The sequence below is a fragment of the Protomyctophum bolini genome, assembly GCF_963924005.1.
Source record: "Protomyctophum bolini genome assembly, chromosome: 1".
Taxonomy (NCBI): Eukaryota; Metazoa; Chordata; class Actinopteri; order Myctophiformes; family Myctophidae; genus Protomyctophum; species Protomyctophum bolini.
The window spans coordinates 52,985,517-53,004,327 of NC_137862.1; the positions used below are offsets into that span (position 1 = coordinate 52,985,517).

At 40.6% G+C, this 18,811-nt stretch overlaps 1 protein-coding gene across 1 annotated transcript in view; it reads left to right on the forward strand.

Moving 5' to 3' along the window:
- Positions 1-18,811, forward strand: part of LOC308320840 (leucine zipper protein 2-like) — a gene marked incomplete at its 3' end in the record, with an annotated part of 206,596 nt that overhangs the window by 121,980 nt on the left and 65,805 nt on the right. The window contains exons 3-5 of the mRNA XM_080771530.1: positions 965-1,035; positions 10,068-10,149; positions 18,403-18,465. Coding sequence (XP_080627656.1) covers positions 965-1,035; positions 10,068-10,149; positions 18,403-18,465 — 216 coding nt within the window. The remainder of the gene's footprint in view (positions 1-964; positions 1,036-10,067; positions 10,150-18,402; positions 18,466-18,811) is intronic.

Below are 18,811 nucleotides of genomic sequence, written 5' to 3' on the forward strand. Positions count from 1 at the left end.
GTATGTAAGGAATTTAAATACTAACTTGATTAATTTATGCATACAATTCACTTCAAAGAGTGGAGCCCCCACCTCTGTGTTTATCTAATTTGCATGTCTGGCACCTGGTTAGAACCCATCCCCCCACCCCACCCCCGCGCTTCATTTAATTTGCATGTCTGGCCCATGGCATTCCACAAAGAGTGGGAGCCCATCCCCCCACCTCACCCCCAGTGACAAACAAACAAATTTACATTTGTTTGTTTTTCACACCTTCGAGTCAGCATCTCTGCTGGCTTTTGGGGGAGGCATGTCACAAGGAGACGCAGGGAGAGAGAGAGATGAGATCAGCTAATCACACACACATCATGCATTTTATAAATAACTATCATTAGTTTTTATTATTATTTAATTATAAACTATTATATGCTAATTATATTTATGGATATTTATATTTATGGATATTTATTATTTATGATTATGCTAATTATATATATGGAATTCATGGAATTCAAGGAATGTAATTACTAATTTGCATAATTAATTATGCAAATTATGCATTAAATTGCTCACTAGCGCCACTAGTGGCCAAAAGGGGGGGCGGCGCATCAGCCATATTATACTACTGACCCACAGATAATAATAATGCAGCTGGTAATTAATTGATTTAATCAATTTGGGCTTGTTTTATTTCTATTACAAAATATACAAATATACACTTATTTCAGCGATGAGTTATTCTACTGTACGTTAACTCATAATATGAACCACATGAACCCTGTCCCTATTCTAAGGCTAACCTTCAGCACAAATAGCTCATCAACCAAATGTGCAGATCTGCTGTTTTTAGCAAAGATATTTATTGTAGAGAGAAAAAGTAGGGAGCCTAACATAGAGCCCTGGAGGACTCCGGTCAACTATACTGTGGGTTTTAGTGGTTTGAATGAACACTGAGGATTTAACTGTGTATTTCTGTTCCTTCCAGTCACTGAAAAACGATGACTCTGTGGCCAAGAGGGACGTTCAACACATCCTGGACCTCAGCCACAAACAGAGGTAACGTTTACAGCAGTGTTGTTGTTTTTGGGCAGAATATTTAGATTTTAGTTTTAGTCATAGTCTCTTGAATAGTTTTAATTTATAGTTTTAGTCACATTTTAGTCACCTGGAAGGTTTTACTGTTAGTCTAGTTTTAGTCAACTAAATGTCATGAGATTTGCATTTTGGCGGGCCTTGATGAAAATAGCAGCTGCGACGCGTTGTGAGCTTGTAGATCGGCTATTTTCCAGCATGCAAGCAACCGAGTGTAAAATGACTTATATACTGTCCACTAGTCCCTTCCTAACGTTTTAGTCTAGTTTTTATTTGTCGACAAAATTGTCAATTTATTTAGTCTTAGTTTTAGTCATCATAGCTTAGTTTTCATTCAGTTTCCGTTTAGTTTTCATCAGTGGACGACCATTTTTCGTCTTAGTTTTAGTCGACGAAATCAACACTTATTTACACCTTTATTCTAACCGCCTACCCAGGCCTGAGAAAGTGGGAGGCAGTCATAGCCAATTATGGAATCTGAAAAATCTGACTAGTCCGGCACAAATAGCCCAGACGGTTAGATCAACCGTCTGGGCACCTAGGCTGCGGTTAAGACTCACCACGGGGTGAGTCTTAACCGGCCACATCGTAGTCTGACTAACGGGATGCCGGACTAGTCCCCATCAGGGAAGGAGAAGATTATACGGTTCAAGAGGTATCGGCCAAACGTGAAGTGGGCTGTTATAGCACCACCATGAAGCCACTTTGAAAATAATTGGGGTGGGCTACTGCTGGGAGTTACACAGCAATCATTTTTGTCATTTTGTGCAAAACGGGCCCCGCTCGTAAACTCGGAGAGCCAAACTATAGGAGAATCAATTCAGCATGGAATCTGATTAATCCGTCAGATCTGTGTTCGTCAGACGGAAGTGGCCGATGTCTACAGTATATGGGTAGTTTATACAAGCCAGCTGTTTAAGTGTCTCGCTAAAACCTCATCAGTAGTTATAATTGTCTGATTAATGTTGTGTGTAATGAGTATTTTAACGACGAGGGGAAGTTTTGCAGCCTTTTCACTCACATGAAATGCCAAGCTTCTGATTGAGGTCCAGGCCTCCAGTCCTCTGTGGGCAATATCCTTTCCTGATAACCAATCAATAACATAGACCCTTCACAGGCCCCATGGCAGCGCAGGCCCCAGGCCTGACTTGTGATTTATTCTTAAGTCGTATACAGGGGTGTACGGTTTGGTTTGTTGAAAACAGCCAGTGGTGGAAGAAGTATGACATTTAGCGTACATTTGCAAAGAATTTGGCATCAAATTATAAACAAAGTGCCAACATTTTTACGTACTCAAGTAAAGCTATCTGTGTAGTTTGTTGACGCCTTTTGGGTTCCACTTAAACACGCGCCGAGTACAATTTCAAAGCAAATCATTCAGCAATCAGCATGTGGAAACCAGATTTATAGTGAATCGTTTTGCCTTTGACAGGTCTTAACTTTTTTTTTGATTGCTTTCTTACAATAATTTTGTCATCAAAAGTACCAAAACATGTGAAATACTGCAAAGGACAAAATGTGGTGTCAGAACTGTAATACTGTAAAGACAGGATGTTTTATTTCATAGATTTTACACGTAGTGTTGTTCTTAGAAAATTGATGGAAACCTTTATTTATTCTAGAAAAGAGCATTGAGGTTTACCTTCAATTGCAATGCTGTCGAGATTACACGCACGCACGACGCACGTACGCACATTCATTTGCAACTACCCAGCATAACATTTGGGAAGGCTCAGCCTATACCTATAGCCTTCATTACCTGCCGCCTATCGATGTACGTACCAAATTGCTTTTCCCAGCTATTTAATTTCTTAGTGTTTTTCCCCTAATAAAGTTGTTTTTACATAGGAGCATTACCTTTAATCCTCCCGACACTAAAACATATCGTCATTACGTCACCATCGAAAACCAATTACACTCTGGCATTGGGTCCTTTAATCCACATCTTTATTACGTCATCATAGAGAGCTAGTTATACCAGTTATACCCTGACGTCATATGCTGCTACGATACATACGCATCAAACGGGGCATACGCAAAGTAACCACATTATACCGCTAATCAACTTACAAATTACATATACACAGAGGCATTTAGTATTAATATCACTATAGTCTAAGATTAAGTACATTTAAAGCAATTGACAATTTAAAATAAATATAATTATTTATATGTTATCACGTATACAGTATAATTATATACTGATAATTATACTGTATACGTGATAACATATTTTATTTCAGTTTACCTTTTTTTTCATCGGACATCGATGATTTAAACTAAAAAGGGACCCAGAATAATTCTAAATCGATAAAACTGTATTTCTTTTATAGATAGAAACTTGTACCATACTTCATAATACTACTTTTGTACATGCATAAAGTAGGCAGGTATCAAATAGCTAAACGTAATAATTCAACATTTCAAACGTTCCTTCACAGAGAAGCTGAGCTAGATTTGACAGTTTGTAGCGGTCGACAGTACTTGTGCGCTCTGCTTGCGCAAATGGCCTACTACTAGTGTGCAACAAGCAAGTAGGCACTCGACAGAGTGCAGTTCTAGTTACTTGCGCAAGCAGAGCGCGCAAGTAATCATTTCGCTTGGTCTCTTCGAAGTGAAGCCAAGTTTTCTTCAACCGTAAGTCTGTGCCTGGTTTGCTGGGACCAGTTACAACATTACGTCATCCTTGAGAGAGTACATGGTGTGTATATGACGTAATGTTACAAGTTACAAGTTACAAGTTACAACATTACGTCATATACACACCATGTACTCTCTCAAGGATGACGTAATGTTGTAACTGGTCCCAGCAAACCAGGCACAGACTTACGGTTGAAAAAAACTTGGCTTCACTTTTTGGAACCAAGTAACCACAGTATACTAATCAAATTACAACTACATACTCTGTATGTAGTTGTAATGTGATTTGTAATTTGTAAATCTGTGCCTGGTCTGCTGGGACCAGACTACACAGATGACCATATCTCTTACGTCATCACTGAGAGCTAGTCATACATATACACACCATGTACTCTGGTCCCAGTTCTCAACGATGACGTAATGTTGTAACTGGTCCCAGCAAACCAGGCACAGACTAAAGCCCCATTCAGACCGAAGAAGCAGAAGCTAGCTTCTGCTTCTTCGTCCCATGTTATCTCTATGCAGAACAGCTTCTGCGTTTAAAAGCTGGAACAATAGCTTTTTTTTGTTTTTGCTTTTTTTTTTGCTCACCGGAGCTTAACTTTAAAGCAGCTTTTAAAAGCTGGAGCTTTAAAAATCTGCGTGTAGCCAATCAGAGCACAGCGTGGTTTGAGGAGGCGGAGTTGAGCTCATTTTACAAAACCGAAAACCCTCTGGAAAGCTGTCCGACCCAATTGTCCGCATTAAAAAATAAACTTTTTGAATATGGGCTGTATATGAAATATGAATGGATATTTGGCAAGACCATAGCATATTTTGTGATAGAAATTAAAGTTTATATGAGAAACAAGTTGTCGAAGCGGTGAAAACAGGTTGTGTTCCGTGTGCCGTCGCGAGTGTCACGTTTCTGGGGACAAGTCATCGTGCATTCACCCCCCCCTCCGGTTCTCATCGAAGCTATGGATGGACTACTGAACTGAACTCTCCGGAACGCTATCCGTCGCTGACGCTGATTGTGGACTAAACAGTGCACACACACACGGTTGATAAATTAGCAGATATAGATAGATAGACAAACAACTAAACAATAGTTGTGTCGGGAGTTTTCGCCAAAACCTTCCCCGAGAAGAGGGAAGCAGCAGCCCGCTCTCAGCGCGTTTCTGTGCCGATCCTCGTGTGTCTCTCGGTAGTATGTTGAAGCTTTTGCGCCGTCAATCAATACCTTTAAAATAAATAATTAATAGCCTTTATATCAGTTGTATGTACCCCCCCCCCCCCCCCCCCCCACACACACACACACACACACACAGTACACAGTACAGTAGTCCCCAGTACTGGAACGCCGAGGAGAGCTGTGCTCGGAGACGATTTGCGGGACGTTTCCTCGCACTAAAATTAATTGCCCTTGTCGCGGGACCTCGCCCTGAGCACAGGGCGTTGACCACTGGTGTACGCTCCTCGACACCCAGTCTCAACTTAGGGGGTCCTCCGCGGGCCGGGCCACAGGGTCCAGAAGTCGGTCCACTTTCGTGTGTGTGTGTGTGTGTGTGTCGCTGCATTGTATGTTGATTGTTGAAACGTGGGCACCGTGAATCATACCTTTAAAAAATAATTAATAGCCTTTATATCAGTTGTATGTACCCCCTCTATTTATGCAATATGTTGCCCATGTTTTGTGATTGGTTTGCTGCGTTCTGAATCGATAAACCAATCGCATATATTTATTTGAGGGAATCATTTCAGACAGCGCCGAGATAGGAGCTCCCTTCCACGGGAGACTTGGGACTGAATGTCCGGAAATCGCACGTAAACATAAGCTGTTTTAATTGCTTTTACGACGTGCTGGATACATACAATTGTATTTCTACGGTATGCTCTTTCTAAATCAACATTAACATTACATACAGAGCCGCCATTTAAAACAATGCCCGGAGTGTTTCGCTCGTGGCCTAGGGGGGAGAGGAGAGCGGAGTGTGGGGGGGAGACATGAACACTGAAGACGGGGAGGATTGAGATCCGGTCCGTTCGGTTATTTACAAACAAGTTTACCAAGATTATATTATTTATTCATCCATACATAGGTTATGATGTAACTAAATATATCATTATTTCTCCTCTACAGTCGCTATTTTACATTTTAGACTTTCAAATGCGCATCTGCTCAAACTGCCCGTCTCTCGTCTCAAAGCCAGACAGCCAGTCCAGGCAGCTTGAGTGACAGGTACCTTGTACACGCCCACTTTCTCAAAAAAAAGCTGCGTCTTTCTGAGTTCTGCTTCTGCTTTTTAAAGCAGCTTCTTCAATGTGAACGGAGCTTTACGGTTGAAAAAAACTTGGCTTCACTTTTTGGAACCAAGTAACCACAGTATACTGCTAATCAAATTACAACTACATACTCTGTATGTAGTTGTAATGTGATTTGTAATTTGTAAATCTGTGCCTGGTCTGCTGGGACCAGACTACACAGATGACCATATCTCTTACGTCATCACTGAGAGCTAGTCATACATATACACACCGTGTACTCTGGTCCCAGCTCTCAACGATGACGTAATGTGGTATCTGGTGGGACCAGATTACACAGACGACCATTTCTCTTACGTCATCACTGAGATACAAATCCAACTACAGATTTCGGAAGTATTTTAGATCATGTATATTTCAACAAATTTGAAAGTATTATTACAGAAATTGAAGTTAGAGACACATATTACTCTGATCATGATTTAGTATTAATATCACTATAGTACAAAATGAAATACATTTAAAACAATTGACAATTTACAATAAGTAATAAAATAATTATACTGTATAATATATTTTAATTCAGTTTATATACCTTTTTTTTCATCACATATCAATGATTCATTTTTCTGTAAAAAAGTAGTTAGGTAGCAAATAGTTACACGTAATGATTATACATTTCAAACGTTCCTTCACAGAGATACTGAGATGTGATAGTTTCCAGCGGTCGAAAGTACTTGCGCGCTCTGCTTGCGCACTAGTAGGCCATTTATGGCCTACTAGTGTGCAACAAGCAAGTATGCACTCGGCAGAGTGCAGTTCTAGTTACCCCTATTATTACTACAAAAACAATGTTTTATTGCTTAAACTTATGTATTCACTATTCATTGATTCACTAGTATACCAAAATCCATTAAAAAAATACTTCTCACAGTTATCAGGTTCAAATGATACTATAACATGATTGATATGCGATTAATTGAGATTAATGAATTACAAAGCCTCTGATTAATTAGATAATTATTTTTAATCGAGTCCCAGCCCTAGTCTCAATAGAAAAGTATGGAGACCACCACTCCAACCATTACAACCAGGACTAATTATATCTCATTTACATACTCTGCCATACAGATTGGTTAAAAACAATGTTTTATTCATTAAAATAAGTCCCTGAGCTTTTTAATTATCACTTGACTTTAATGTCCCTTGATGGCATCTTGTTCCAATGTCTTTGGCTGCAGGAGATGAGCACACATCGAAACACAGCTTACTTTCTTTTACTACTGAGAGTAAAACAACAATAATAATAATGCTTGGCTGGATTTACAGCAACAGATACAATGGCTGGCAGGTCAACTACTGCAGGTTATCACTGCAGAGACTTCACATTTCCATATAATCTTGTTGAGTACTAGACAATTTGCTGACTCCTTTGATGTTCTGTGATCTCCAAAGACGAAATGGCAAAAGTGTTTTGTTTAACGGTTTTGCACCTAATGTGGGAAATTCATTTGCCAATATTTGCTTCAGCTATGATGTACCAATCTCATGTATACTTACCACGAGGCTCCTGTAGTAAAATCATGAAATATATTGTATTTTCCTGGGGAAGCCACAGGTCTGTATGCAATCAATGTAATTTGGAAAAAATCCTAATGTGTAGCAGCAACGTCTCTGATTGGTGGAGCTCGTGTTACTATGGAAATGTTCATGTTCATGAAAACAAAAACGACATTACACACAGACAAAATCTCCACTCTGAAATGTGTGTATTTAAAGTACCGTGCCTATTTAAAACAGTTTCTAGTGCCCTAAGTACTTCAAGGTATACTCACTTAACCCTAGAACACTAAACACGGCAGATTTTCACCCGGACGATTATATTTGAGCAATGTTCATAATGTTGCTGATGTCTGAGCCTGAGGTGGGTCGGTCTTTCATTACCTTCATGATGCTCAGTGACATCATAGAAGGTATAGGTTTGTTTCCCTGCTCACATCCCTGATTTTTTTCTACAGGCAGGTGTTTAGTGATAGTGTGATAGAGAAAAAAATCCCATACACCCACAATGGACGTTTTAATTTTAATTTATTTTTTATTCACTGGACCAATCTCACATGTATGTCTTAGGAATGGGTGGACCAAAGGAGAAATTCCCAACTTCATTTCAATTCTTTTTAGGAATATTAAAAATATTGAAATGAAAAACAAATAATGTTTTTTTGTGAAAAGTCACGATGAAATATTAAAGAAGAGTAGGTCAAGTTGCCATGTATTGCTGTACTTATATACTTTGATGAGAAATAATTTATATGGAATATTTTACATTGGGTAAAATATACTCAATGTAAAATATACTGTTATAGGGTTAAGGTACTCCGATCGACGAGAACATTGGAGAAATGGCCTTTATGTTGAAAGCTGCATCTGACTGGAATAACGTACCTGCGCTCATCCAATCCCAGACTTCACGTGGTCTTTATAAGACTCTGTGGCATCCTCGTTCCTCAAGGCTGTGCGTGCATCACTGACCACTGTCTCAGTAATTAGTTGATTGAAGACTCAGTGGAGGCGTGAGCAGTTACGGTTAGGGTTAGGTTTAAGCATATAACCATGCCCATCAGGTAGAAAGGTCCGGGAAAGAGGTAGTCCCAGACTTATATCCAGGCTTGGGTATGCATGCGGTCATTTTATCTGACCATTGTTTGACCTTCAGGACAAGACATTGAGGCTACATTATTGCACACATGTAGATTTAACTGTATTTTTTTGTATTTGTATTTATTTATTCAGCACAGTATAAAAAAAACACAGTGAACATATAAATATGAGAAGGGTAGGGTGCTAGGCTGAGGCAAAAAAGCCCAAAGGGCTTATACGAGGCCTCTACCTATATAAATTAAAATGAAACATTGTATATGAGATATAGAATATCCAGAAAACATGATTGCAGTATATAAAACATAAACAAAACAAAACAAAAACACAACAAGAACATGATTAGAATTTTTTGTTATTTACATGATTAGAGAAAAGAATAGATGATACAAAGAAATATAATTAGGTGATCTGGTCAATTAAGTGGGTCCTAAACTTATGTTTGAAATTTTTTAATGATCTGTAATAGGTTTTCTGTCATGGACATTTTAACTGGATTTATTTAACTTCTCAGCCTGGAAAGCAGCAGCTGCCAAACTCTGCTGGGCTTTGTTTACAATCAGTGCTCACAGTATGCTGTCCATGCATTATTCAGACCAACATACTTCTGTTGTTTCCTGATGAGCGAGTGTTATACATGAGGTCGGAACTGTTGTCATGAAATCAGAGAAAACTTCCCAACATTGCTGCACTTCACAGACCTTTCTGTTTGCTCCCAAACGCCCCTGTGGAGTCTTACTTGTGTGGAATGCATTGTTGTCAAGACACTAGCAAACAGCAGCACTATATATCCCCCGGTCCATCCTCGGTTGGTTTTGCTGGGTCTGACAGAAGGTTTAAGGTGCACACATCCAAAAGATTAAAATCAAGTTTAAATAGAAACGTAGAGTCCCACACACTGTATCATGCTTCCGTGCTACAATAAAAAGGAATGTTATTAGATTACCACCAAAGTGACTTTTCGAGCGCACAAATGGTAAAATGTTAAAATGACGCATTCATATGCAGCACCTTTATCCAAGGCCCTTTACAATAATGCATTTAATTGACACACACCGCCGATGACGGAGGACAACATGCATGGCACCGACCTGCTCAATTAGGCCCTTTTAGGGGTTCAGTATCGATACAAACTCAGACAGAGATCAACCTGCGGGGACCTTTATTCCGTTCCACATAAAACCTCTATACAGTACCTCCTGTGGGAGCCACTGACTGCCACTGAGGAAGAGCTGCATTAAGATGCTATAGAAGCTTCACCTTGGAAGTAATGTGTAATACGTGTACTATAGCAGCATGCGTCCAGTGTGCAGACTCCACTTGCATGGTTTATTTTCGAGTGTCTTGTTAAAGTACTGTACTGTACTGTACTGTACTGTACTGTACTGTACTGTACTGTACTGTACTGTACTGTACTGTATGTGCTAACAAGAGTGTTTTCTCACCGGACACAGGGATGAGATGAAATCCCTCCAGGCAGCCCTGCAGAAGCAGCTGGATGAGGCCACGGAGAGAGCAGAGAAGCAGCAGGCCACGGTAAGACACGTCCCACACACCCTGACCTGACTGTCAACATCCTCCCGCACCCCCCTCCGTCCAGTCCAGTCCCCCCCCCCTCAGCACCTGTCAACGAGACCCCCGCCAGGCTAATTACCCAGCAGCCCCAACTCTCCAGGGCTCCCCTGGCCCTGTTGCCACTTAATTAAAACTCATTGTGAGGGATGGAGAAGGAATGTTGTGTTTCCCCCTGTTAGAGTCTCATGGTGCATGACGGGAGAGAGCGTCGCGTCCCCTACAAGCTTTGGAACTATAGATTCGTTGGTCAAATGCATTAATATCCAAAAATATCATTCATGAATTAACCAAGGAAGTACTGATAATAGATATACTCGGAGAACAAAAAGCTTTCAGTTTACGGAACTCTTTTTGTGAGTTTCAACTAGTCTAGCCACCGAGTTTGCTAGCGCTCTGGGAGAACAGAGCAGCTGAAGTCTTTGTTTTGATGTGTTAAACGGTGCTGGTTTAACCCATGGCTAGAAGGCTGTTTCAACCAATCAGATTGCTTCCTCGAAACGACCTGTGGTAGAATTGGTCCGCACTAATGCTCATCATCAGTTGGCACCATTTCTGTCGGATATTTAATTAAAAGTAATCAATAGAATAATTGCTTGCAGCCTTAGTTTGAAACCCCTTTGGAAAAAGTTCCAAATGGGTTTCTGCTGACAAATATTTGAAGGACCAACTTTATTTATGTCCAAAACCGAAATGGTAAAAAATTGCAAAAAACAACTAGTTTCAATGGATCCAATGTAGTTATGTATTCACAAGCTCTTCACTTGTTAATTCCTTGCACAGACCCTACTTAAAAATAGCAAAGATAGCTGATCTACAGTACAAGCTCACAACACATTTGTGAGTTTGTGGATTGCATACTCACAGACACTCTTTCATGACAAAGTAAGCCATTCATTACAGACGGAAATGTAATACAATCAGCTTGTAGAAATGGCAATTTTGATTGCTTTTGAACGATCCTCCTTTTGTCACAAAGAACATAATTACAACGTTGACACACAGACAGAGATACAAGGTTTCTCCCCGACCAAAGATTAGAGAGTGAACTGTATCTTCCTCATGCCTCTACATTCCGCACAACCAGCCCGACCTTTGTGAGGCAGACACTCACAGATGGTTCCTCCGGTGTGTTGCCATTAGGGTAGCGTTCCAGAGAAGTCTGTGTGTGTGTGTGTGTGTGTGTGTGTGTGTGTGTGTGTGTGTGTGTGTGTGTGTGTGTGTGCGTGTGCGTGTGTGTGGGTGTTCCTATGGGAGATGTGTACATTATGGACTGTCCTCTCTCTCTCCTCAGATGGTCTCTTGTTCCCACAGCAAACTCATTATCAGCACATCAAGTGCAGCATAAATTAGCACCCGGCAGGCACCCGGGAGGAGAGAATACATTTGAGATTACTCAAGTTAATCAAAAGTACTACTGCTGTGCTGACCAACGGGATGATAATCCTCCACACACAGCTCGTATACTCGCTGGTGGAATGTAACTAAGGACTTTTACTGAAGCTCAGCCCTCTTATATTCAACTGCATCTCAGAGGCATTTTTTTTAGTGATGCAACCACTCCTACAACCAGCAATGTCCGTGTACCTGTGTACCTGAGTACCTACCTGTGTAAATGAGCACGAGTATGTGACTTATTTATACCAGTAGGGGGCACCAGAAACAGAGAGAGGGGTAGTGCTGTGTCTCTAATGTAATGAGAGAGAGAGAGAGAGAGAGAGAGAGAGAGAGGGGGGGGGGAATTGCACCACTCAGTACTCACTCATACTCATACTTTTTGGTTAAAATAAATAAACTAATAATATATATACAGTATAGTTCAATGGGGAATTCTGCACAACGACTACTATATATTTTGATGATTTATTTTACTTTACTTTTATTCACAACATTTTGAATAGGTTGTCTTCCTCGCTCTCTCTTGAAGCTTAACGCCCACATTGACATTTAGATGAACATCTATATATCTGTTACACTGTCAGATAAACAGTGATACAGTCATATTGCAAGTGGCCTCCTTGACATTCTCATAATAATATGAAGAATGCAAATGCACATCGCTGTTGTACAGTGTTGCGCTGTATAGGTTTGACATTCAGGATGTAGGAGATAGTGTTTATGTGTCTATACCGAGGGGCAAGTTTAAACGGCATAATCTTCTATCTACAGCGCATGAAATCCCAAGATAGTCTGTGTACGGTCAATCTGATTTAAACTCCCTGCTTTGCTTGATGATTTCAACTTTAGTCAGATTTGTCACGAGGACAACACACACAGAGACGGAAGGTCTTCATTTTATCTCAACGTTTTATGTTGAATAATAATGCGTCAGTCAGCAGACGGATTAATTGAAGGGCCAATCATACTCGAGAATCCAACTAGGGAGGGAGACACACTTGGGGACGCTGTAGCTTAGTGCGTCGAAGAGCTGTAAGCTTGTTGGTTTGCTCGCCGGCCGGGCCAATTAAGACACTTGGCTATCTGAGTAGCCATCAGCTGGGTGAAGCTGAAACTTCCCTCCGTGGGATTAATGCATGTTTTGGTCAAGAGACATCCGCACATTGCAACGAGTGCAGGAGGAAGGAGAGAGGAAACCCGTACACCGTTTTAAAAGCTTCCAATATAATTCATTGACAACAGAGCGGACAAAATAAGCAAACAAAATTTGTCATTAATACATGTTTACCTTCCTACTATTCCACATGTTTCAATCTATACAAACATTATTATTATTCATGATGCAACTGCATAGGCTACAACCCACCCCTTTCTGTCCATTTCAGCCATTCTCAGTGTTTCTTTCACAATTAGCAAACTGGCAGACCCAAAAGTAGACGCAAACACAACAAGTCCAGTTAAAAGAGTTTTAGTAACACAGGTGAAGGGATTAGTGTGGGTAAATGGAGTGTGGAGGCAGGGTCAGTTTGTTTGTACGAGGAAAGCAGACAGGCTAGCGGGTATACAGCTGGGCAGCAGGCAGGCAGGCAGGCAGGCGGGCATGCGGGCAGGCAGACGGCCAGGCAGGCGGGCAGACGGACAGACGGACAGACAGCAGGTGAGGGTGTGGCAGTTCACCCTGCCACTGAGACTGAAGTTAACCAACAGAGTTTGAATTAGCAGAAAATGAATTTTGTTTGACATTATTTATTGTGTATTTGTTGATTGATAATTGATTGTTGACTTCATTGAAGGGAGCAACTACTGTGGGGTATGGGGAACACATGCCAACAGTGGGAGGGTTTGTTTTTAGAGAACTCTTTAATCATATTATGTGTGGATAATTTATAGTATTATGTGACAATAAAATATGTTATGAATTGTGATGTCTCTGGACATTGGGAATGCACTGGTACTGTATGATTGTGGAATCAATCCAGGGTTGGTTTGGTCCATGGGAGGGGCCAAGCCTTCATGAGGAGCACCTGCCACTGCCCGGGCAATCAATGTAGTATTGCACAGCAGGTTGCAGAGCAGACCTTGATAGAGCCAACCTGGCCAGTGGGCTGTATATAGTACTTCTTTCTTGTATGCCGTTTGTTGGAGCGACTCTTTCATGTGAACTCTGCAAGGTGAATAAAAACGTATTGATTGTTCATCAAAAGACTTGTGTTTTCAGTCACTATTTTTGAGCTGGTTCAGTGCCATGTTTGGGCCCACACTCCTTCACACTACTAGGACAAAGTGTGACAGAGGGTAGAGACAAAAAAAAGCAGGAAAGAAGAGATGTGGTTTTCACATTGATTTGAACCCCAGCACCATGACTGGGCTAAACCTATCAACGCAGCTGTGGTCGATGTTGCAGACATGAAGTGTCCTCAGGTTATGCTGACCGTTTCAATTCACCATATATAGTGTGTATCTAAAGCTGCCGTAGGTCGCGCTTCCTACACGGTATTCAAATCGTGTCTCCCATGCGGAAGACGTACCACACATCTACCTCTCATCTCATCCAAGGTAGAATATCAGCCTTTTCCAGATGAGACATTGTTGGGCTCATGAGCTTCAGGCAGCACTACTTGCCAACCAGTAGGTGTCTTACCAGCCACCAATGTGTAAATGTCTCTATGGAGAGACCACCTCCAACTACTGTGTATGTACTAGTTATGTATTATTAACATAATCTACCATATTGCGGTTTAAACAAAGTTATATTAATTAAAATAGGTGCAACTGTAAAGCTCACTTAAACCCTATTTGGTCCCCTCCTTTTTCGCTACACACCAAACGTCTTCGCTAAACATAAAGACAAATTAGAGCTTGTAGATCAGCTATTCTTCTCTGAATGTTTGCCTATTATGACATGCCCATGCAGATGCTATAGGATTCACGTGGGGTTCAACTGGATGATAAATTCATTCACCCCTCCAGTGAGGTCAGATGTAAACATTTTTTCGGAACAGCTGGTGAAATATTTGCAAGAGCGATGATGCATTAATTTAAAATGTTCCAACTTCCGACATAATGTTGATAGAGCGGCACTACTTCACTGCATTCAAATTATGAGCTACTTGTTCTGATATGTTTATCTGTTTTACCCTGCTCTGGGGTAACCTCACTGAGACAAATTACCCGCAAACATACCTGGCAATAAATATTGATTTGGACCAAGCTCAGCATAATTATTTGCTTGAACACCGGCACTGTATTGCACTGTACTGGAAGACTACTGTGCCGTACCATACTGTACTACTGTACTCTCCTCATTTATACAGTAATGCATGAGTCATTTCAGGACGCTCAGTGTTCAACAGGCATTCATGCAATGTGTTACCTTATCTCTACCAATGGGTTTGAATTATACCCCATGCTTTGACTCACTTTCATCTCTCTATGAATTCCACATTATAATGCATAAACATAAGTTGCACTGTATATAGTCAGGGGCACTTTAACCCATTTTGGACGGGAACCCATTTTGGTGTTAGCAAACTTAGCACAATATTATGCTTTAGCTATTGAAAAATAGCAGATCTACAAGCTCATAGCGCGCCACTCTACGAGCTTGTAGGTCTGCTATTTTTGAAAAATCGAAGAACGACTGACGTAGAAGACATTTTTAGAATCTGATCTCAGGTCAGAATGGAAAACTGTCAGGATGTAGAAGATATTTTTAGAATCTGATCTCAGGTCAGAATGGGTTAACTTGGTAGCATGCCCCAGGGCTGCTGGGCTATCAGCCAACTATTTCCAAATGCACAATTTAAAAAAAATCCAAAAGGGTAAAAAAAAAAAAAAAAAAAAAGAATAAAAAAGTCTTACTTATATAAGTGTTCCAGTTCCCGTCAGAGAAGTCTTTTGATTGTGTCCTTAAAATCAGGTTCAGGGAGGATGTCACTTTCAATAGACATCAGCATCAGGCGGTTCGGCGATGCGTAGTACAAAGTCTATTCGTCACCATGGAAAGCTTTGAATAAGACGGCTCTCTTCGCTTGCGTTGGTCGATGCCAATGTCAGGAATATATGTGAACAGAGGTGTCACTATGGGGGCCTCGGGGGATGGCAAATTGCCACCCCTGTTCGCATTTAATCTCTAATTCGTTTCCTTCTGCAGCTGAGTGCATCTCAATCCATGCCCATCCATCTACACGTTTATAGACTAGTGTTTTCTTTCTGTCGGCAAACATACATCCATTAACCACTTTCAACCTTTGGTGTCCTTATTTTGGCAAGGCACTATATGCGAATGTGTTCAAATGTTCAATTTGTTTATTAAATTGAGTTGACGTCCATTACATATTTTTTTTTAAATAGCAAAATAGCACATCTACAGGCTAAGAACGTCTATTTTAAAAATAGGCCAACGGGTTTGCTGTGGACACACTTGCCTTAAGTGGCTCACTTGGACGCACGGCACGCCTCATGAGCCTCAAATTGGCTGTTGTTGAGTTAACGAAAACAAGCTCTCCTCTTCTCCAGTCTTCCTTGGAATAAGAATAATCTACATGCTGAAACTTTAAGCACTATAAAGTTTAAACTCTCTCTCTCTCTCTCTCTCTCTCTCTCTCTCTCTCTGTGCCCAAAACGCAGAAAGTGATAGAAAGTAGTTGCATTTTGTTTTTATTCTCTCCTACCACAGACAGTAGATGGGTTTTTTGTCAGGTGAAACCTGACATATAACAGGCCCGTTTTTAATAGCAACCTAGTCATGATTGACTGGCCCTCTAAGCCAATGGTACAGTCTGAAACTAAACTCGTGTAGCCAATCTCGTAGTAGCGACCTAGTCAATATGCACGGCGGAAGTGAGCGCTCTCCCCGCGAAAGCGTCTCCTATACTGATGCAATATTAGCTTACCGCGGCCACTCTAAGACACAACAGCTGTGATTGAACCGCGAACAGTACAGTCGGAAACGAACGCGAGCAACGGCTGCGAGGTTGTGACACAGAAACAATGATAAAAATACAATAATAATATGGGGGGGAACGGAGACGGCGCTTGTTTCACCTGACAACTATGACTATGTCATCGTTTCTTGTTTTTTTTAAAATATAATCTTTATTTATTTTGTAACCATTCCTGTGTGCAGTACGGCGCCACGGTGAACTCTGATGTTATCGTGCGTGTCTCTGGGATGTGGGTTAACTGTCGAGGTCTAGTTTACAGTGACCTCATCCTAGTAGGGATGAGGTCACCAACACAATGAATATTTTAGTCTTTGTCCTCTAGATTATCTGGATGACCTCTCTGGAGGACAATCTAATCGTTGTCTGTTCAGAAAGGAAAACAGAAAACAAACCATCCAGGGTTTTCATCGCTGCTTCCAGCAGAACTCCCCTGTTGTCAGATACACTGCAAAGCCTGCGGCAGCGTTTTTCCATTTCGCTGCCGTCAGGTGGAAACCTAGTATGTCCAAAACGTGTTACTTTAGAGGACAGGGATACAAATAACCTCTCTGTTCCAATTAATCAAATTTATTTGTTATTATTTAGTCACAAGCAGTTAGTGATTCAAATTAGCGATTAATTAATTAATTGCGTTCCACCGGCCGCGTGCAGACATTTTATTCACGGAAAACTGCCCAATGATAGAAATTAATTGTTAACTGTTAATTTTAACTGAATAATTTACTATTTGATTAATCGATTTTCAATTAATTGTTAACATCCCTACAATCAGTGGTTAATCCTTTTGGTTTGTCAAATATTTATGAACAGTAAACCACTTAACCACTTAAAGATATTAATAGTTTTAGAAAATAGCAGATCGAACAAGCTCACACATTGTAGCGTTGCAGATCTGTTGATTTCACCACATGTATGCGCGACACTTTTGCACAATGACGTACTGTGTAAGACATCAATTTACCTAAAAAAATAACAATACAAAAGAAACATGATCAATTATGGAGATACAAGGTTTCTGCCCAACAGCAACAGTTTTGCGGTAGATATGTGAGGTCCTGACGCAGCACAAGAGGGAAGGGCTACTCTGCCCAGAAATGCCAAGTTCATGATAAAGGGATCACGATAAGCAAAGAGATAGTGCTCTCTGACACGAGAAGAGTAGCCTATGAGCCATGAAGTCAGACACACAGTGGCAAACAGGCAGTCAACCCACTGCAGGAATAAATAGGCTTTTATCACAATTTGTTGGTGCATTTTGGCAAAACTCCAAAATGGATGAATTGTATTATACCTTTCAACCCTATATAGCTTCCCTGCTCTGGGGAGGGCATTCAGCTTGCAGATTTTCTATTTTGCACTGAATGCTCTCCCCAGAAGCTGAAGAAATGTAATATTAGCGGACATATTATAATGAGCACTGGCCTGGGGAACCGCGGTCAACTTAGTACATACGTAGGGCTTAAGTGGATAAAGTCCCACACGTCATGGTGTGCGTGTGTGTGTGTGTGTGTGTGTGTGTGTGTGTGTGTGTGTGTGAGATATTCACTGTACATACTAACTGTAAACACAAATTCATGGTGACTTGTGGAATATCATTATATAGCTTTTCCACTGTTACGTTCTTAGTTTATGCATGTTTCATGATAACTACTTTATATGTGATGTATTGCCATGCTTTTTGTTCTTGCTTAATGTAAGTCGCTCTGGATTAAGAGCGTCTGCTAAATGCCTAAATTGTAAATTGAATTTGCAGTACTGCATACTGTAACAGCAATGAAAGGCACACTTTGTTAGCGACAGATGTTTTGACTCAATGCATTTTGTAATTCTGATGCAAGTTGTAGTTCATTTGGTTGTTTCTTTTTGCCTCCAGATCAAATTTCTGAAGATGGAGATGGAGAAAAAGACAAAGATCATCAAAGACTTACAGCAAGAGGTAAGATTGACACATTGTAGCCGCCTATAGGGCCAGCTACTACTTATATTAGTACTATTCAGTTCAATAGGGCTGGCAGGTTGTCTCAAGAGACTTTACATATAGAGCTGTGACCGCCTGACGTTGTGTGGTTGGTAGAACATCATAGCAACATCAACAGATTCTTACACACTGATGAATTATTCATGCTTTTATAAGGAGCTGGTCTAACATGGATCATTGTGTTTGTCCTATACTCTGCTTGCTTCATTCTAATTCCATTGAGTTGCTTGCTTGTTAGTTCATCTCAGCAATAACTGTTTCCTAAATCCAAGATATATACAAAAGGAGAGCATGTTGACTGTTG